We start from the raw sequence: 22,099 nt of genomic DNA, 5'->3' as shown, positions 1-22,099 counted from the left end.
TTTTTATTATTATCCTGTTCTAGTTTCTCTTATTGCTGTTGGTCGCATTGGTGTAATTTATCTTATAAATATATAAACGTGAAAGACCTGACTGACTGACTGACTGACTGACTTAAATCAACGCACAGCCCAAACCGCTGGGACTAGAAAGTCCAAATTTGGCAACTAGATTCCTTATAAGGTCTAGGGGTCCACTAAGAAAGGATTTTTCAAAATTCATCCCCTAAAGGAGTGAAATGGGGGTCCAAAGTTTGTATGGGGAAACAAGATTAGTTAGACTATTTTATTCCAAATTTCACAGGAGTATTCCTAAAGATAAATGAGTAAACACGTGTTTCAGGTTTTTTGAAAATTGAACCCCTAAGAGGGGGAAAAGTCACCAATAGGGTTGATATCTCAAAATATCAATATGGGTATCGTTTTCATAGTATTTTGAGACGCTAATAACAAAAATGGCATCAAAATTAAAATTAACGTAGCCGAAGTGAACAATCATCCCCCTGGTGGGGGTGCAATGGGGTTGAAATTTCAAAATATCAATATGGGTATCATTTCCATGGTTTTGTGGGACGCTAATTACAAAAATGGGATCAAAATTAAAATATAACGTAGCCGACGTGAACTATGGCCCCTGGTTGGGAATGCTAATTACGAAGATAGCATAGACGGTTGTAACATACACGCTGATTTACAGCCACACGTGATCCAGACTTTTGAGAATGCAATGCCTTAAAGTAAATTTTTTTAGCTATTAGCTCAGGGGAAATTTCACTAATACCTACAATGGCTGTTGAATTGTTGGATATTGATGGGACCATGTTGGCTCACACCGTAGTACCTATAATTGGAGATGGAGCCTGTCAGGCCGCGTAGGCAAGATGCCAATCGCTTACTCTCCGTAGCGATCGAAACGCAACTGTCACTGTCGCGCTAATATAGAAGAGTGATAGAGAGACATAACGCTTTTCGTTGTCGAAGCGATAGCGATTGTAACCTTGGCTAGGCCGGCTGTTTCGCGCCATCTCCTATCTTCTGTATGATACGCAGGCGATGGCCAGGGAGGTGCGCGAGCAAATCGTTAGTCACGTGGTGGCCAACTGGGAGGAGTTTGTTATTATTAAATTGAAAATTGAAATTGAAAAAAATTGAATTATGTCTCATTAACAGTAACGGTGATAATTACTCCAGCTCCGTTGAATACTGCCTTGAAATGTCGCGCCCGTTTACTTACGGTAGTCTCTGCGAGTTGGTAGCGGCAGGACAACTGTTTCCGTGGGTTTTCGAAGTTTACCGCATCAATGAGCTATATATGAGAGTTGGTACTGTGGGTAATCCGGTGGGGCAATTTTCAAGTGATTTGTCTAGCGGTCATTTTGACGTATATATTCGCAGTGAATTACTCGTAAGACCCACAATATCAGAGCCCCCTTCTTCACTCCTCTCTGTGGTTGCCAAGAAGATTACCACGAGAAGGAATGAGGAGATTACCACCCCATTTAGAATCAGACTCATCATTATCTCTTACCGCTACCAAAACAGTTACTAAAAAACGCCGTGCCAGGTTCACGAATACTACACGGAACTAACAACTAAAAGCTGCCGCAAATAAATATATGCAAAACAAATCATCAGATCACCAAACTGTCGTAAGCAATTACCAAAAAATGAACCCTGATGTACCTACACAGAGAAGCAGTAGCTAGGTATCAGCATCAGCAAGCCCACCCCGAGGTAAACCGTGACACCTCCGCTAGGTATCAGCAAACCCACCCCGAGGTAAACCGTGACACCTCCGCTAGGTATCAGCAAATCACACACACTGATACACTAAATCCATGTAAAACTCCGCACCATTTTGCAATTCTCTCTCAAGTTGCCGTTTAATGTCGTCCGAAAAACTGTCCTTATATTTTTCCCAGAGACTTAACGGGTCAGTAAGTTGACAAAAAACTAACATTATTATGAAAAGTTCACGCAGCTTGAAGGGAGAATCGCACAACGCAGCTTCCTCTAAAGTTGAGTCCCAATGTTTATCGTCCTCTAGCAATCCAAGGGAGAACCACTAATGTAGTGTATAAGGAGGTGCTATAGGTACAAAAGGCTACAACTACATAAATAAAAAATATAAATTAAAAGGTGTTAGGTACAAAACGTACATTAGATTATATTAAATAAGTCGAGCTCGATTAATCGATATAATTACAATTGGTGTCTTCAAGTCAAGAGTGAATACTGTGAATAAGCTTTTACTGAAATAGTGAGCTACACCTTCGTAGGGTTGCAAATAGAAAAAAAAAAACAAATGTTTTTTTTTTTTCAAATTTATGAAAAAAAACATGAAAAAAAACCTGGCACCATGGTTTTTTTTCTAAATTAGGTTTTTTTTTCAGATGAACAAAAATATGCCACAATAACGGTTTTTCGTGATTTATTTGTATATGTAACTTAAAACTAAGTAATTTTTGGGGAATCCCTGAATTCCCCGATGCGGCGACGAGAGGCGTTGGTGTTGCCAACAGTAAAATGCGATAACTACCACTACAGATTTCATTTATGTTGTTATTAATCAAAGTTGTTAAATTAAATTGGTTTAATGGTTAACATAAACTGACATAAAGTCTAAAACAAGTAAAACAACCGTATAAAAGTATTAACTGCCTTGCAAATTTTGAGTTTTCATACTTTTGAAAAAAAAAGTACTCCAGAAAAAAAACGTTTTTTTCACGGTTTTTTTTCATGTTTTTTCTCAAGTCAGAAAAAAAACCGTTTTTTTACAACCCTACACCTTCGGCCTTGTCATCACTTTCCAGCAGGTGAGACTAAGGTCAGTCACTGTTCAGTCCGTAAAAAAAAAAACAAAATTAAAAAAACTCTCCTGCGCGTGCGAAGCCGCGGGCAAAAGCTAGTTTATATATGTTTGTAAATATGTTGATATCATTTATGTACTTATAGTAATGTAGGTAGTTTAGTATTTGCTATTTATGTATGTATGTGTATTTTTATTATTTTCTCTAATCTTCGAATTCTATCTCTTAATGCATCACCTACTCACATTACCTACTTGTTTTTTGTTGCCTTTGTCTCCACTCTATTACCTACCCAAAGATTGTCTGGAAGAGATCGCTCTTTAGCGATAGGACCTCCTGTTGTCTACCATAGGTTAATCTATATGTATAATTTGTAATCATCAATCAATCATCATCATCATTCCACGCAGAGTCGCGGGCAAAGCTTGTCATGTGTATAAGACCCTTCCTTTCACCAGATAGTTAATATTATGTGAGACAAGGCAAATCTAATGACAAAAAACATTTATTTTAATTTTACAGATATCAGAATATGTCCGCAGTGGATGCCAGGAGGCCACCATAGAGATAGAGCTGCACCGTGAGGCCAATGAACCGAATGTCATAATCACTCGCATCCTCAACCTCCAAGATGCAAGCATATGGAAGATCAACAACAAGTCTGTTAGGGAGAAGCAGGTTCAAGAGCTCATCTCTACTATGAATATTCAGGTAATTTTATTTCATATTTACATATCACATATTGATGGATCATTAAATCAAAGTATTTTAACACTATATCTATCCAAATCTTTACTATCTTTAGGCCGCGAGCTGTGGTCGCGGGCACGATCAAAATGTATAGACTTGAATGAACCTGTTTTGGACCAACAGCGGCGGCGGCTTACCGCGCCGCCCGTCGCTCTGCTCGCCGCGGCGCGCGCCTAGGGTTACCAGATGACAGGAATTTTCCTGACATGTCAGGACTTTTGGCGTTTTGTCAGGAATGGGGACGGAACACGAAAATGTCAGGAATTTTTTGTATTGATAATGTTTTTTTATAAAGTACCTTTTTATGTACTTATTAAATTTAAAAAAAAATAATAAAACTTAAATGAATAAAACGCGGTTATCGGCTGGTGGCCATCGCAAACGTCAAAAATATTAATGCCAGGAAATAAATTCGGAAATCAGGAATTTTGTCAGGAAATTCTAAATTTGTATCTGGTAACCCTACGCGCGCCGCTACTGTCCAGTCCGCGGCCTTACGGCGCGATTCGGGAAATGAATAAGAGATGCAACAGATATGAAATAGTAAAGATATGTGACGTTCCGAGGGAAAAGGTACCATTGCCCCGGGCTGAATATTGGAGCGGCGTTAATAATAGCGTAAGCGCCAGCTGCCATAAGGTATCTCTAATTCATTTTCCGAATCGCGCCGTTATACAAAGTTGTGTTCATGATCATTGTTATAGGTAGTCTTAGGTCCCGGGGTTGAATTCCGTAGGGGTAAATGTTCTCGTCGCCTAGTACTCAACAAGCTTTGCTTAGTTTGGGGCTAGGTTAATCTGTGTAGGATGTCCTTAAATATTATTGTTATTTAGGTCTTAGTATTATATATATTTGGCCTCTACTCTACTTACTATGAGGTCAACTTGAAAGATCTCTGCAAAAGTTGATATTTCTGGCGTTGTCATAAAATCAAAGGTTAATAAAATACTATGTATAGATATGGGTCTTGCTTGACTGTTGTGGTCTCATTTACAGTGATAAGGAATCTTTGTACTCATATGGGATTTACCGGACATTATTGTATCTGAAAATACTATTTTCTTATTAAGCCCCAAACTACTGAGTTGAACATCATCTTTAGGTGGACAACCTCTGCCAACTGCTCCCACAAGACCGGGTGCAAGACTTCTCTAAGATGAATGCCCAAGAGCTACTGCGGAGTACACTAGCGGCGGTGGGCGGGCACACGAGCGTTGAACAGCTGGACGCACTGATCAAGACCAGAGCTGAGCAGCGGGGGTTGTCAACTAGACTGCTGAATAACGCGCAGCTGCTGGAGGAAAAAATACGACAGAACGAGAGGTAAATACATATTGGTACTACATACTGTACTAAACTAAAGAGGTATTATTAGTAGAAGGGGAATAGTCAAGCGGTGTAAAATATTTAAGAAAAATTTTTAACTCGAACATCACAACTGAATTATAATTATGTCGCTGTACGTGTACATTATGCAGTAAATCTGATTGTGATATGTTGAAATTGGACAATTCTGTTATCACATATTTTTATGGCGCCGTATAGCGCCATTTAGTTTAGCTGTGAAACTCGGGGGCATGAACTATCTATTATGCAAGGGTAGATATTTCACTATCACATAGAAACGGAAATATCAGTCCAACACCAGTTTATCTCTCGCTAATGAAACTGAATAACGTAATATAATATACAAAAATTACGTGACGTAAATAAAAGACACATTCCGGGAGCTGGAATCTCTTTCCTCGACAGGCGCCTGGTTTTTGGAAGTTTTACCCGATAGACGGAATATTATGGTTATGAGTTTAGGTAATATGACTAGCCATTTACATGATATGCTTATGTTTTATATTCCACCATAGCGTAGAAACGAAAGAGGCTTTTAAAATAGGTATTATCGACTCGTTTTACAGGTGGCCACATTTTTAACCGACTTTTAAAAATAGAGGTGCTATAAGGAAATATATAATCTGTAGCTATAGTTCTAGAAATGCTTCACTTGATATAAATATTTATGACACCGTTATTTCTAGATTGAAAATAATAATCGAAGCCATGCAACAACGTAAAGAGATAGAGCTGGAAATATTGATGTGCGAGCGGAAAAAGTACTGGATAGAGTACCAGGAATTGCGTGAGAAGGTGAATGAGTACAAAGGCGACAAAGAAAAGGCCCTCAAGCTGGTGGAAATCCATTCAAAGAAGTTGGAACCATTGCAGAAGGCTTTCAATAAAGTTAAAAGTGGAATTGGCAAACTCGAAGAACAGAAGTTGAATGCAGTAAGTATTTAAAATTATAAATTGATGATATTCTTGGACCAAGAAATTGGACAAGTGGAATACCAACCTTAGACGGGACTTTCGAGTTCCGCAGCTATCTATTGAACGAAAGTTGACTTATTTTGGAGTGGGTCTCAATTCCATCTTCCATCTAATATTTTATTCGACGCTTAGGGTGGTATTCCACCTGTGCAATTTCTTTGTCCAATGTCTATTTGCGTATCATATTTTGCTTAGAGAGAGAGACGCAATTTAATGCACATACGTAGACAGGTGGAACTGGAAACCAAACTTAGACGATTGAACGAAAGTTGATATATTTTGAAGTGGAGTCTTAATTCTATCTAACACTTTGTTTAACGCTTAATGTAGCGTCTCACTCTCTCATTAAGCAAAATGTGAGACAAAATACACATTGGACAAAGAAATACTTAGACCGGTGGAATACCACCCGTTAGACAGCTTCAGCTTGGACTTAGATATTGTCTGTACATGAACTTCCGTACAATTCCGCTGAATATTCTAGGAACGCTGCAAAGTCGCATATTTGGGTTATCAGTTGGTTGTAGAAATTATTTGTTTTCAGGCTCGAGAAGTCCGTGTTCTAAAAGACAAGTTGAAAGAAACAATAGAGTCAGTGAAAAAGCTAGAGTTCACTTTGAGAGATAAACACTCTACTCTGATGGAGAAAGTTGAACGTCATAAGAATAAAGAGAGAGAGCTGGGCGAGGCCAGAGCTTTATTGGATAAGTTGATTACGGATAAGAGGAAGTTTGACGAGGAAGTTAACGGTATGTACAATCGCCCAGACTGTTAACTGTACATAGGTGGACCTTACGCCTTTTGTAATAAGGTCCACCGATGTACAGTTACAAGTGTTGCTGCTTGTACTAGTCTGGAAAACCAATTATTTATTTATTTAAATTTTATTGCACAAAACAAAAAATCATGTATGGCGGACTTAATGCCTAATCCAACTTACTTAATTACCCAGTACTCGGGACTTAATTGTCCAGTAGAAAAATCCCCATATTCAAAATTTGTACGGAATTTGGCTCTTCGCGCCAATTTTTCTTATAAGTAATTGCCGCCTTTTTCTTCCAACAAAGTTTTTTTTTTTTTTACTATAATGATTGAATAATATTTAAATAGTAGTTTTAATACTACCAATTTAAGTGTAGGTAGTGATAATAGGCCTGTTGCAAGTAACAAAGAATCATGGAAATAATGGTTTCAACGAAACATATATGTTAATATGATTCTAAAAAATGGCCCAATCTCAGTACAAACTGAAGGATTATTAATATATTCAATAAAATAAAAGTGCAAAATTCTCCAATCGGCCATTTTTACTGAAACGCCAATCAGAAACGTTCCAAACAGTGACGTCATCAATCCATAACATATTTCTTAGAGCAACATAGACAACCTCATTGACCGAAATCTATACGTGGGCACCAAAGAGTTCGAAAGGTGCAAAAAAAATGTTATTTCGCCGCTAAACATTTATTACGTCCAAAAAATATTATTACACGATATAAAGTAGATATCTATTTGTTATTACTTAAATAAAATGCTAAATAATACGATATTTCAACAACAAACATTTTTAATTATTTGGCTGAATGGAACTATCATTGCCATGTTGGCTGTCGTAACTAGAAAAAATGAAAAATTAAAAAGTAAAACCGGCGTTCGGTGATTTTCACTCAAAATGTACATGTATCTAAATAATTCATCTTAAACTGCAACCGTGTGAGAGTTTTTGTGTAAAATGAGTTATTGTGATAAATTTTTGTAATGTATTTATCATCCCTAATCGTAATATATGGTGCTGAATTAACAATATCATTCGGATTCAAGGGAAATTCGTAACTGTAAGTATGTAAACAATATCTACCACCCTACCACCAACTAAATAATGACGTCACAAATGGCATGCGAGGCGTTTTCGCGCGAAGTTTAAACTAGCTATAATAAAATGCAATTATCTATGTTAAATCTTATGAGTATAACTGAAATATAGTGTTTTTCGGAACTAATACAAGTGTACCGACGATATTAAAAGGGTTTTCAAAATTTGTCATCAGGCCTATTATTGTACAATCAGCGTAGAGGGCGTAAAATTCTCTTCTTTTTATTTTTTATGTCTCATTTTGTTATTCATATACTCATACAAGTGTAATTTTGACAGCAAATTTGATTTAGATTTTTTCTATTTTTAGTATATTTCCTTTATATAAAACATTGAATTTCGTTATGTTTAGTACAACCTGTACAACTGCCAATGTACCATCACTATTTGGGAGTATTTCTTGGAATCCGTAGGTACAGAATTCATCAAATCACACTGTCCCTTTCTAACGCATGAGTTGCAAAATGCGTTCTCTGTTTCGCACATTCGACTGTCTCAATGACTAATTATTCGGAGCAGTTGTTGTCAGATAGTCAACAATTTAATGAAATATTACTAACCTTAGGGTGGTATTCCCCCTATCCAATTTCTTTGTCCAATGTGTATTTTTTCTCACATTTTGCTTAATGGGAGAGTGAGACGTAATGCCATTGGACAAAGATATTGGACAGATGTAATACCAGAATACCACCCTTACAGAGGATGCCGTCAAAATGGAGTTGGCGCAACTGCACAAGAAGATTGCGAAGGAGAACGCGAGCATAGATGGGATCAAGAAACAGAATATGGAAATACAGTTCCAGCTCGAAAGTAACGTCACGCCCGTGATACGACAGCATCAGAACAAGTAACATACTGCAATAACTTCCTAAGGCATATGTCTAACTGGGTAAAGGCCACTAAAGGCCGTTGCACACTGGATGCGATTAACATCGATAAATAAATGGCTACATTTCATTTTTAGACTCCGCTGTCCGGCTGTCCGTCTGTCCGGCCGTCCGTCTGTCCGTCACCAGGCTATAACTCATGAACCGTGATAGCTAGACAGTTAAATTTTCACAGATGATGTATTTCTGTTGCCGGTTTAACAACAAATACTAAAAACAAAATAAAATAAATATTTAAGTGGGGCTCCCATACAACAAACGTGATATTTTTGCCGTTTTTTGAATAATAGTACGGAACCCTTCGTGCACGAGTCCGACTCGCACTTGGCCGGTTATTTTTATTACAATTTAATTTATTTTTATTTAAGGTTTCAACATCTGCTTTGGTTATAATAATATTTGTACCTACATATTTTCAAATAGATTTACTCTTCCTACTTGTAATGCTAACAAACAAATTTCTATAGGCGGAGGGGGGGTCAGTTATCTCAGCAGCTGACTGTACATATGTGCCGTAGGTAACGGCTTAAAATATTCGATTTCAGAATCCGCAGCCTAGAGAACGTGGATGAAAAACGCCTCGAAGTGCTGAAACAAGCCAGCGAGCACACATACAAAGCGGTGCAGTGGCTGCGCGAAAACCGGGCCATGTTCAAGAAGAAGGTTTATGAACCTATGATACTTGAGGTATGTCAAAGAAAAATATTAATTGATTGATTGTAGTTTTTGGACAGATGTGTTTTCTTTAGTCTAAGGGCGTCCGCTAGCTGGTGCGGGTGCACGGAGCGGGCGCAAGCACGCGGGTGCTATTGTAGGTAAAATCCGTCCGCATACTCCCCAACTCTGGCCCTGGAGGCCCGGCTCTGGGTCGCGTGCAGCGCGCTACGTAAGCCAGGCTTCGCCCGATTGTTTTACTATGGGGGATTTTTCGTTTACCCGTTCACACATGGCGCCCGAAAACGCCGTCTTCTTCAACTGTACAATTCGGGGGGAACCAATTAATTAATCGATCAGTGGATCTTTAGGCACATATGTATAGCCACTGAAAACTGCTCAAAAGACCTATAGGGTGCAACAAGAATACTAATGACTAATGAGAAAGAAAATATTGAAATAATTAAGTTTTTATTTGTCTCATCCAGTTTATCATAAATCATAAACAATTGATTTCATGGTGATTCTAACGATATTGACTATTTAGGAATAAGACATATTCTCTAACAAACTTTATTTCTAGATAAACTTCACGGACCCGAGATTCGCTCGGTACCTCGAGGCCAAGGTGGCATCCCGGGACCTGTTCGCGTTCACGTTCGAATGCAGCCAGGACATGAACCAATTCACGAACATCGTGAGGATGGAGCATGGCCTGCGGACCGTGAACGCCGTCAGCAGCGAGGGGTACCCTGCCCTCTCACACTATAGGGCGCAGCAGAAGGACATAGGACAGCTGAGGTGAGAACGTTCAAAACACGTTTCATGGGCAAAGATTTCACTATGTATGTATGTCAGATTGAATGTCTCGTCAATACCATGGCTAATCTAGATTCCGTTGTCTGGCTCTATAGATTCGGTTCGGTTGTAACGGGACTGCCACCTGTTTACATTTAACATTAACTACAATCATTTTACGCCGTTTTGCGCTATTTCTAACATCTGATTCCATCGTAATTATAACTAAGACATTACAGTTACACAATCCAGATGTATTGATCGATATATTGTTTGATACCGTAAAATGTGTCAACTTTGCTCCCCACTGGGTAATTGTGCTCCAAGAGACATAATACATTACCTAATACATTAAATTTTTAAAATATATTTTAAATTTCAACTTTTGGAGCAAAGTAGGTTTACGGTACGAGTCTATTCTGAAAGGCACCCCATTACCTATAGTCCAGGTTCATATTTTACTTCGGCATCCAGTTGATATGTGTCGCTTAACTTCAAACTCGGGTAAATCCATTCGACCTTCTCAGCAAATATCTACCCTTATTCCCTTTTCTTAATACCAAAATCGCATAATCTTACAGATGGATGGACATATATATATGTCACTGCTTACCTAAACAGTATGAAATAACAGTTGGCTTCGAGTAGGAGAAACTTGACAAATTAAAAGATATGGAATGCTACATATGAGTACTGCTTTGGTTATGACAAGATTTATTTTTGTATTTTTTAGCTATCTCGGTTTCCACACGTACCTTTTGGATACGATAACGGCGCCCGATCCCATCTTGCGGTACCTGTGTGGCAATTACAATATACAAAGCATACCCATAGGAAACGACCACACCTTCAATAATTGCTCCAAAGTGCCTTCTAGCATTAAATCTTTCTTTACTGGTGAGTTCTTTTATTTATTTTTCTTTAATGTATGATGTGGACTTAATTTAATTCAGCACAATTCATACTCGGTAATATTTGGCTTGGGCCGCGTCTTTGGAGCTAAAATTGTGACAACATTGTGATATTTACTAGCGACAAGGGTAACTACTTTCATGACTCTCATCATCATCATCATATCAGCCAGAGGACGTCCACTGCTGGACATAGGCCTCCCCCAAAGAGTGCCACAATGACCGGTCTTGCGCCACCCGCATCCAGCGGACTCCCGCGACCTTTACCAGGTCGTCAGTCCACCTTGTGGGGGGTCTACCCACGTTGCGCCTTCCGGTACGTGGTCGCCACTCGAGAACCTTTCCGCCCCAACGGCCATCGGTTCTACGGGCAATGTGCCCCGCCCACTGCCACTTAAGTTTAGCGATTCGGAGGGCTATATCGGTTACTTTGGTTCTGCTGCAGATAGCCTCATTTCTGATGCGATCACGCAGGGAGACTCTAAGCATAGCCCTCTCCATTGCCCTTTGGGTGACTTTGAGCCTTCTTATGAGGCACACAGTAAGCGGCCACGTTTCAGTTCCATATGTCATCACTGGCAACACACACTGGTCGAAGACTTTCGTCTTGAGACACTGCGGAATATTGGACAAAAAGATGTGCCGTAGCTTCACAAACGCTGCCCAACCGAGTCGGATTCGTCGATTAACCTCTTTCTCGAAGTTGGACCTACCTAACTGGACAGTCTGTCCTAGGTATATATAATCGTCTACAACTTCAAGTGTAAAGTCTCCGATTGTAACAGGAGTTGGTTCTACACGGGCATTTGACATGATCTTCGTCTTGTCCATGTTCATCCTCAGACCAACTCGCTCGGAAGCTTTACTGAGGTCATCGAGCATCATACTCAAATCCTCCGTAGTCTCAGCCAAGATTACTATATCGTCCGCAAACCGAAGGTGAGTGATGTACTCGCCGTTTATGTTGATGCCAAGCCTTCTCCAGTCCAAAGTCTTGAAAACATCCTCCAATGCAGCGGTAAACAGTTTAGGAGAAATAACATCCCCTTGCCTGACTCCCCGCTGCAACGGAATAGGTTTCGAGTTCCGGTCCTGGAGTCGGACTGACATAGTGGCGTTCTCGTACAAACACTTCAGCACTTCGATATAGCGGTAATACACTTGGCACCTTTGGAGAGATTGTAGTACAGCCCAGGTTTCAATCGAATCTTCGGCTTCATGACTCTGCATGGATTGAAACATTAATTACTCTTTCTATACAGATGTATGACGTAAGAGTTCAGATTGCGCTTGTCAATTTGATTTCCATCGTCATTCGTCACTTGTTTTTTAGAAAATCATCGCATCAACATCAGCGTGTCGCGCTACAGCGGCGCGAAGTCGAGTTCGACGGTGGAGATAGGGCCCGCGAGACTTCTAGCCAACACTGTCGATAAGGACGAGCTTGACAACCACAAAACTCAGTGAGTATACAATAGGTATAGCTGGTTGCCGAGCCGAGACCCATCGAGCACAGCGGTACAAAATATGTATACGTGAAAATGCACTGTTCACGCGCCATCCAGGGCCCAAGGTCCTACCTATAGTACTTATTCAGATCAATGACATTTAAATAATATTCGATTGGAACAGAGTTGCTTTTGCTTTGTTTCGTTCAGTTTTTGAACAACGCAAAATCAACTCTATTTCCTACATTGGATGTTCAAATTTCTGTGGCAAATTTTGCATTTTTCATTTGTATGGCTGGGCCCTAGGAGGTTAAGACTTTCAGTGTCAATTATTTCTGGTATATGGGTTTGTAAGTAATCTGTTTAGTTCCAAAGGTGTTTACATTTTTGTACCTTACTCGTTTGTATGAAGGCGAAAAATGTAACATATCTTTGACGTCGACTGTACCTAACGGCATTATGAGTCTTAGAGGATATAACCAACGGAGACGCCATGTCTAAAATTTTCGGTACAAAATAGTCTGCCGTTTTTTGCGGGGGAGGGGCACATCAAATGTATAGGTACGTCATGTCAGATAAACGTCAGTCCATACGTATGGTTGACATGTGGTTGACCATTGGCCGCCTATTTTCGACAGAGGGGAACGCCTGTTAATGGCGGCTCCATTGTTAATTACTCCGAGTTATGAGTGGACAACATTTCATATTTGTATATTAACACTTGTTTTTTGTGGAAAATATTTCTTATTTAATATTTTTTGCTATTGTAATCAATATCATCAATATGGTGAGTAGCATAAAAACCGCATAGCAATTTATTAATAGTGGGTGCTTCCCTGGATGAAATCTAAAACTAGCTTGGGTTTTGCGTTGTTTTTTATCTTTTTTTTTCGTTTTCAGGCTTTCAGAACTTGAGAATAAGGCTAAAAACATGAAAGCGAAAATGCAAGATCTCCAAAACAAAGTAGCAAATTTAGAAGTCAAGCTGAACAACCTGAACATGCAGAGAAAAAAGATCACCGAAAACACTGAGAAGGTATGGTAACATCGAAACACAGACAAAACATCCTCCAGACTGAGCAGAGTCGCGCTACCCCCTCTGCCACGCATACGTTAATTTTATTCCATGTTCGATTCGAAAGTGTCTTTGTGTGACGTCAGTGTCTTTGAACGGACCAATCACGGCACGGGACTTCGCTCACCTCGTCCCGCGCACCTCCGCATTTTTGGCATCATCGGTTGCATGAAATAATTGCTCTAAACTCGAAACGAAACGATTTGCATAAATAAGTCTAATATTTTTTTATGAAATTGAGCGAAATATAGTGCAATTTTTCTGGAGAAACAACTGATTAGTAGGTACCTACTAAAACAATTTTACTAGCTAACTCACGGTAAAACTTTTAATGTTTTAGCTTAGAGCGCTCGGGATACAGATACGTCTTCAAGAGAAAAAGGTCCAAGATATTGAACACGAACCAACTTTCAATTTGCAGGAAGAAAAAGAGAAGTATGTTATAATATTATTATTTACTTTCCTATAACTTAAATCAGTTGAGGTTGAACAATATGCCCTATTATGAAATAATCTTCGAGCAACACGGAAGGGAGGCGGCATTCGCACTATTTCCCCTCTGCTGAGGTACAAGATTAGCGCGTCAATCTAATCTAGCGCGGGTAATAAAACTAGTTGCACTTGGATTTTTCACTAGACCGAGTCCAGAACTCCAGACGCGCGCGTGAACACTGCTGCACAAAAATGCCTGTTTGCTCGGTTTTTTGTTATAAAAAGAGGTCGGGGACATCAAATTTACAAAAAGAAAGTGTTACATTTCACATGTAATATTTTTTTTTACATATCATACGTTTAATTACATTCAAACACAATTATTATATTTTAGTCTCATGCATAGAATTAGATGACAAAGAACAACTGTCAATCTTCAAAAGTGTAACCAAAAATGAAATGCAAGTGTGTGCGTAAATTGTCTATGTGAGATCTAAAATAGTGATGTCATGTTACAAACTTACAACATATTAATAATCTGTCGATGTTTGATTGCTTTATCGACTACTTTTTCAAATGTGTTATTTTAAACGTGAAAATTCTACGACATTATGACGTATAAATAACACTTGCACTGCGTTTGCCATCAAAATCGTTGTAGACTTATCTTAATGTAACTCTTACTGTGTTGGAAAGTGAAGTTTAAGTTTATACGCTATACATGAACTCCTTCAAAAAGGTATAACAATCGTTATTATTTGAAGTCGATTATAAAAGCTAATATCTTAATGATGTCTTGTGAAGAAATAATTACATAGTTATTAATATACCGACAAGTTATCGATACTGTCATATGAACATTTTGTCAAGCCCTAGCGTAAAGTAACAGATTATCTTTTTACACAAAATATTTTAAATTATAGACTAATATTAAAATACAGTAGAGTCCGGTTATAACGACGCCCAAGGGACCGCTGATATTACGTCGTACTAACCGGACGTCGTACAAAACGAACTGCCAATTTTAATGTATTTTTTAATCTAAATAATTACATCATTTTGTATTTATTAATACTTATACGACAATCAAAGAAAAAAAAAACATTTTTTTTTAATATTTATTTACGTTAGTATTACGACACCTTGTCTTAAATGGAGAGACTTGTGTGTTTAGAAGAAGCCACTTTTCAAGGTACGCGTACTCACTCGTCATCCGCAAATTACTCGAATCCCGTAGAATAAAAAGTCGTAATTCTTGGGGAACTAATCAAGATGACGTTGTTTTATCACACAGTTCCTATGGCCACCTCCTGTGTCCATCATCAGATCAGCTGGAAGGTACCAAAATATTGCATTGTCACCCAACTTACATAATTATGTATGTGAAGTTTAAGCTCAATTGAATAATGGGAATTGTTTTATTTAGTTTGCAAGATTACGAAAAGTCACATCACTATTTCATCCTGCTCCGTATAGGCAAAAGGGGGAGAGTTGGGTGCGCGGGACGGAGTAAGCTTCTTACCAACAACTTGTAAAAACTACGTCGCTCGTCGTTGTAACCGGACTTGACGGACGGATTTTGAGTCAATTTCCGTCGTTAAAAGCGATCGGTCGTTATAAGCGGAGTCGTAATAAACGGTTGTGCTTTCATAGTAGCTTGTACTAAAACCAAACAAGTGCCTCTACTTACGTCGCTATAAGCGGTTGGTTGTTATATGCGAAGTCGTACTAACCGGACTCTACTGTATTAGCACACAAAGGAAGAAAAACTTACAATGAACTGTATAAACCGGCTTCTTACACTTTTTACGCTGTTAATTTGACAAAATATCGTTATGAAAATTTCGCTCGGAATATCATAAATCCTCTGAAATGAGTATTTGCTTGGACTATTTGACCCTGTGACACTGCAATCCGGCACACTACAAGACACCATCTTCACTGAATTACTTTATTTAATACTTTTCGTCCTAATCCGTGTATATTTTTCAATTTGAAAATTACCCTGATAAGCTCTTGGCCGTCCGCGGCCGTCGTCAAACTCAAAAGTGGTTACGTTTTCTCTTTGGTAGTCTGACTCTTTCGCACTCATGGGATGTTCATATACGTGATGGCTTCCCTTTCGCACACTTCAGCTGTCTGTCAAGCGCGAGCGGATGGTAGGTCTATGGTCTCATGTAATTGTTGGATTTATCGATTTTGCTCGCTCAGTACAAATTGCGGATCGGTCGAGCGACAAATCCGACTTCTCATCTCTCAGAATACAATAACATACTTCAACGAAAATGTGTTAGTGTGCGTGTTGTGACACTTGTCACTCGTCCGTACACAAAAAGAGATCGAGGTTTACAAGATTGTCTTTGACGTGTGTCATTTTCTATGTATTTGTGTCGTCATTACAGATTGGATTTTGTATGTAAGTGTGTGAGAAGTGCGACTGTGTGCACCTTTCCCCCCGCGAAAAATGGCAGAAAGATTTGTACGGTGAGATATCGCTTGGGCCCCTCCCTACCGATGTGTCGGAAGCCGGTGTTGCTCGAAGGAAATAATATAAAAAGTATAAGTTCAAATCCATTCCTGTTTGACCGCTGTCGTATTATTTCCCCGTAGATTTAGTAGTGGTATAGGTAAAAATTTTTGAACTGATCTTGTTCACTTACCTGTACTAACAATGGCATTGTTCTATTACAATCCTATTATCTGCTTTTGTTCTCGTAGGCGCCAACCAATTTACTTACAAAATAAGTTAGAAGTACATTGCATGTATATTGAATTCTAAACCTTATTTCTTGTTGAATGGGGTTAAAATGGTCTAAAAAGATAATATCATATTCAATCTTTTGGAAAGTCACATGCACCTTAGCCACGATAGGGACGTATTCTGGTGTTAAATAAAATATGTAGAAAGATAAAAATGTATAATTATTATACATATTAGTTAATGTCCACTTGCATTCGCGTTGACCCACGGTCGCCACATAATTATTATCAAGTCCAGTAAAACGTAGCCAGGGTCGTTAAAATCACAAGGTACAAAATCCAATCGAAAGCAGGGAATGTCCGGTAAAACTTAGCCAAGTTGCGTAAAAGATCAGTAGGAATTGAATAAGAACACATGTACTGAACGAGCGAAAGCCAGTTAGACACTAAGATTTAAAACTACAATCATATCATAATGTGTCCCACGATTTGATAACAAGCCAGGTAATTTTTTTTTATTGGTGTCTCGCTCGCTCTTTTATTACAATTGTAGTTAGGTATAGGTCAGAAAAAATTACCACTAAATAACATTCCGACATAAACAGATAAACCACGTGCTTATCAATTGCAACAATGCGAGTACGACCCTGGCGGCACATCTGTTATCTCTAAATGCAAAACGTGTGAATGTTATTCTTACCTTCAAAGCATTTTTATCCTTATGGTAAGACTATAGAGCCGAAAATATAATCGAATTTTATGGTATCTCATAGCTGTTTTTCTACTGAGTGTGTTCTTTTTGAGTGTCGATGGTTGTTAAATGCAAAAAAAGTTAGGTAAGCCATTATTTAGTTAGTGTATTTTGTAGTCTATTGTTTAAACAAATAGAGTCGTTAATCTATACTAACATTTCAAGGCGGTTATAATCTGCTTTTACTACGAGGGGATTATCCTAATTTGTGGTTTACCACTCAATGGTATTGTATTCTTGAGACTCTTTGAGTAAACTAGATCAGATCGTTTGATTCACACTATTGGTTTATATTATAAACTATACATGTACACTGACAAAATATTGGTAATGTCACAAGCTCAGTTAAGTTCAGTAGCCTTACCACGACTTCTTCCTAAGCACTGTCAAACTGACATATTCGATAAAGTCTGCGTAACTTATTTTCTATACATCTCGCTCGCACTAATATGCGAGCACGAGCGAAATGCATAGATAGTAAGTTCTTTTACGCACACGCTAGCGTTTACGTCAATTTGAAACTGGTGGTAGATGTGCAGAAATATGCATTCAGACATGCGTCATTGCATTGACTTCCCTCGTTTTTCCATCCACTCGACATCGGTCAGTAAATTAAAAGTAAAATTCACTCTTAAATTTAAAACTACAAGGTCGTTTTTTGGCTGGCTAATGTCGACCCCTGGAAGTTGAAGGGCTAATGAAATATTATTTACAGATGTAGACGGGAACAGAGGAACGTCGTGAAGAAGCAGTGCAAGTTGCACCAGGAACTAGTAGGCATTATGAAAAAGCTGCAGGATAAATTGCTTAATGGAGAAATGTGGAAGGTACTGCAATTACAGAAGTAAAATTAGTAAAATTCACTGAGTTAACAATACGGACGCCGACGGACGGACAGACACATGTACTTGTTGAATGCGAAATTCTAAAAAAACTATAAGGATATATGGAATACTTTCTCCAACCATAATTAATATGGAAGCAAACAGCTGCAATACTAAATTTCTTGTTATCTTTTGGATTTAACCGTATTTTAAAGAAGTAATGTAGTTTTTTTTTGGTTTTTAGGTAAAATTAGACATCAGTCGAAAGGCGACAGAAAGACAGGAATCACAATTAAGGGAACTTGAAATAGCATTGCGAGAGGCAAAGGTATGTAACATTTATATTCTTTTTGCTTATTTTTTAACTTTTCACAAGTGATTTTGTATTAAACATTATTTCTAAACCAGAAGCATGATGCTGTTGTATATTGATATTACATAAGTATGCATTACTGACAAAATGAATATCCTCATCCTCAGCATACATTAGAAGACATGGAAGCACGCTACAAGAATACGAATACGAAAGCTCACGCTAAACTGAAAGAGGCAAAGAAAGCGTGCGGGAGCGAGCTCTTGCCGCAGCATCCAAACTTCCCCTTCAAGGACCAGTTCAGTGAGTTACCGGCCGAGCTGGATAGACTTCAGGAGCACTGCTACGAGCTACAAACTAGGATGGATTGTATGGACAAGGGAGATGAACAGGTAACAGCAATCTACCATATGAGTCTGGGTTCCTAGGAGCAATCAGGAGCAGTGCTACAAAATGCAGATTGGGATGGATTGTATGGGCATGGGATACAAACAGGTGATAACAATTTACTACGTAGGTCAGGGTTTCTCGGAACAGTTTGAAGAGTTACCGGCTGAGCTGGATAGATTTCAGGAGCACTGCTACGAGCTACAAACTAGGATGGATTGTATGGACAAGGGAGATGAACAGGTAACAGCAATCTACCATATAAGTCAGAGTTTCTAGGAGCAATCAGGAGCAGTGCTACAAAATGCAGATTAGCATGCATTGTATGGTCCTCCCTTGACCATGAACAGGTGACAGCAATTTGCTACATGAATCAGGGTTTCTCGAAGCAGTTAGAAGAGTTACCGGCCGAGCTGGATAGACTGCAGGAGCACTGCTACGAGCTACAAACAAGGATGGATTGTATGGACAAGGGAGATGAACAGGTAACAGCAATCTACCAGAGTCAGGGTTTCTAGGAGCAATCAGGAGCAGTGCTACAAAATGCAGATTGGGATGGATTGTATGGGCATGGGATACAAACAGCTGATAACAATTTACTATGTGAGTCAGGGTTTCTCGGAGCAGTTTGAAGAGTTGCCGGCCGAGCTGGATAGATTTCAGGAGCACTGCTACGAGCTACAAACTAGGATGGATTGTATGGACAAGGGAGATGAACAGGTAACAGGCATCTACCATATGAGTCAGGGTTTCTAGGAGCAATCAGGAGCAGTGCTACAAAATGCAGATTGGGATGGATTGTATGGTCAAGGGAGATCAAGAGGTGACAGCCATTTACTACGTGAGTTAGGGTTTCTCGACGCAGTTTGAATAGTTGCCGGCCGAGCTGGATAGACTGCAGAAGCACTGCTACGAGCTACAAACAAGGATGGATCGTATCAACAAGGGAAATGAACGTATGTATGTTACCGTAAAAACCTGTTTTTAGTGAAAACGCGCTTTCCCTAGTTAAAAGTAGTGCCCTTCTATAAGCATTACACTAGCCAGCGGTCGATAACCTTTTAGCAGCCCAGGGCCACATAGTAATTAACGAAGTTGACGCGGGCCGCACTTTGTTAATATGTGTGACTTTATCAGACATTGTCGTTTGACAATATTACATACAAAATAGCCAGGGGGGCTCGCGGGCCGCTTGTTACCGACCGCTGCACTGGACTAAATACGAGTATAATGCTTATGGGACTAGTCTTCTCTTCAAACCTTGCGTATGTATGCATGCCACTGCCACATTGTCTATATCTGTCTATGCCATAAAAATAAAAAGCGGACATTACCTCTTTGTTACAGGTGATCAAAGAATATGAGATAAGAGAAAAAGAAATAGCGAAATTAAAGACCGACGTCAGCAGCAACAGTGACGTTCACAAGGAGCTTGAAAGCAAAATGAATGCTATCAGGTAATTCACGATCAATTATGTATTAGATGCAGGACACCCAGAACAAACTTATCTTAAGCCCCGTCTCCATATTGCGCGGCAAGCTATCGAACATTGGCTCGCACGGCAGCCACGCGTAATGGATACCGGGCTGGCTCGCGAGCCAACTCGATCATTGGCTCGCTAGAACGCGCCGCGCGACGAATCATCCATTGTCGGTGTTTCGACGCGCGGCAAAGGAATGTTCGCGCATAGTTGGGACGGATGTGTATATATTTCAGGCTCGCGCGGCCGCATACATGGATAATGAAAAGTGTCGTACTTTAATTAAATTATACGGCACTAAACAGTTTCTATGGAACAGTAAATGTAGTGATTATCGCAACAGATCATTTTTCTATTTGGCTATACTTCGTTCCGAATAATTAATTTTTGTGATATAATGTGGTCGATCGTCGGATCGCCTGCCGCGCGCGCTATAGTTCAAGATGGTGCCAAAATTGGCTCGCGAGCCAAAATACAGGTTTGCCGCGGTCGAACATTGCTCGCGCGGCCGCCGCGCGATATGGAGACGGGCCTTCAGGGTGGTATTCCATCTGTCCTATTTATTTGTCAAATGTCATTGTGTTTCACTCTCTCATTAAGCAAAATGTGAGACGCAATACACATTGCATAAAGATATTGGACAGATGGAATACCACCCTTATATTTATGCATGCTCTATATAGCTTTAATCCGACACCATCCTCAGTCCATGTTGCTCTTTTGAGAAGAATCCTGTGCCCAGCAATGGGACGTATAAAGGCCAGTGATGATAGTGAGACATTTGGACACACATACACAAACAGTACTGTTATTATTTTTACAGAGCGAAATGGCTGCCGCCATTGGAAAACTTACTGCGGGATATAGACAAAAGCTTCGGAGAAATGTTCGCCAAGCTGGGTTGCGCCGGGGAAATCAAACTCGACAAAGCTGGAAGTGATGTAAGTGCTAAAACTATGTTTCAGGTCACACATACTATCTAAAATAGAAACCCTGAGCACTCGCGAATCTCGCGATGACGATTTTTTTAAACCTTGCATTTAAAGCCTTGAGGTCAAAGGCACGCAGTATGCACTTTTTGTTGTTTTACATAAACTATTGGCTTACATAATTGATTATTAGACCTTTTAACACATTCAATACCACTAAGTGCTACGGGTTACGCTCGTAGCGCGTAGCCACGGTTTCGTCGTATGTAGCGCGTAGTCGCTACGAACAGTGTACAGTCGGGTTCTTGGTGTTGAATGTGTTAAAAGCCTATTTAAAAAAGATGTAATCAAGTTGCTCGGGTGTTGCCATAATAAACGAATAAATTAAATATATTCCCAGTTCACTAGTGTAGGTAATCTACATAATAATTTTGAGCGAGAAAAGTATCCAAATCGCTTTTTCTCGAATATTATTTCTTTCTTTAAAATATCAGCTTCATTGAATTAGGTTTCTAGTACCAATTATATTTCACAGGAGGACTACGACAAGTACGGCATTTCTATCCTGGTCCGTTTCCGGACGTCGGAACAACTGCAGCAGTTAACAAGGCACGCGCAGTCGGGCGGCGAGCGCGCGCTGTCCACCGCCATGTACCTCATGTCGCTGCAGCGGCTCACCACCGTGCCGTTCCGGTAAGACTAGACTCCGTCTAAGCTAATTTTCCATCTATTTGAATAGAACAAAGGGAGAGTCATC

At 39.5% G+C, this 22,099-nt stretch overlaps 1 protein-coding gene across 1 annotated transcript in view; it reads left to right on the top strand.

Moving 5' to 3' along the window:
- Positions 1-22,099, top strand: part of LOC134804328 (structural maintenance of chromosomes protein 5-like) — a 30,004-nt gene that overhangs the window by 3,099 nt on the left and 4,806 nt on the right. The window contains exons 3-19 of the mRNA XM_063777340.1: positions 3,330-3,518; positions 4,660-4,880; positions 5,591-5,837; positions 6,424-6,628; positions 8,452-8,599; positions 9,185-9,326; positions 9,877-10,094; positions 10,825-10,988; positions 12,336-12,465; positions 13,351-13,486; positions 13,866-13,960; positions 18,124-18,235; positions 18,477-18,560; positions 18,713-18,937; positions 20,280-20,389; positions 21,237-21,354; positions 21,878-22,035. Of these exons, the coding sequence (XP_063633410.1) occupies positions 3,330-3,518; positions 4,660-4,880; positions 5,591-5,837; positions 6,424-6,628; positions 8,452-8,599; positions 9,185-9,326; positions 9,877-10,094; positions 10,825-10,988; positions 12,336-12,465; positions 13,351-13,486; positions 13,866-13,960; positions 18,124-18,235; positions 18,477-18,560; positions 18,713-18,937; positions 20,280-20,389; positions 21,237-21,354; positions 21,878-22,035 (2,702 nt within the window). The remainder of the gene's footprint in view (positions 1-3,329; positions 3,519-4,659; positions 4,881-5,590; positions 5,838-6,423; positions 6,629-8,451; positions 8,600-9,184; positions 9,327-9,876; positions 10,095-10,824; positions 10,989-12,335; positions 12,466-13,350; positions 13,487-13,865; positions 13,961-18,123; positions 18,236-18,476; positions 18,561-18,712; positions 18,938-20,279; positions 20,390-21,236; positions 21,355-21,877; positions 22,036-22,099) is intronic.

This window comes from Cydia splendana, chromosome 2 (assembly GCF_910591565.1).
Source record: "Cydia splendana chromosome 2, ilCydSple1.2, whole genome shotgun sequence".
Classification (NCBI taxonomy): Eukaryota; Metazoa; Arthropoda; class Insecta; order Lepidoptera; family Tortricidae; genus Cydia; species Cydia splendana.
This window is presented reverse-complemented; position numbering and strand designations above follow the sequence as displayed.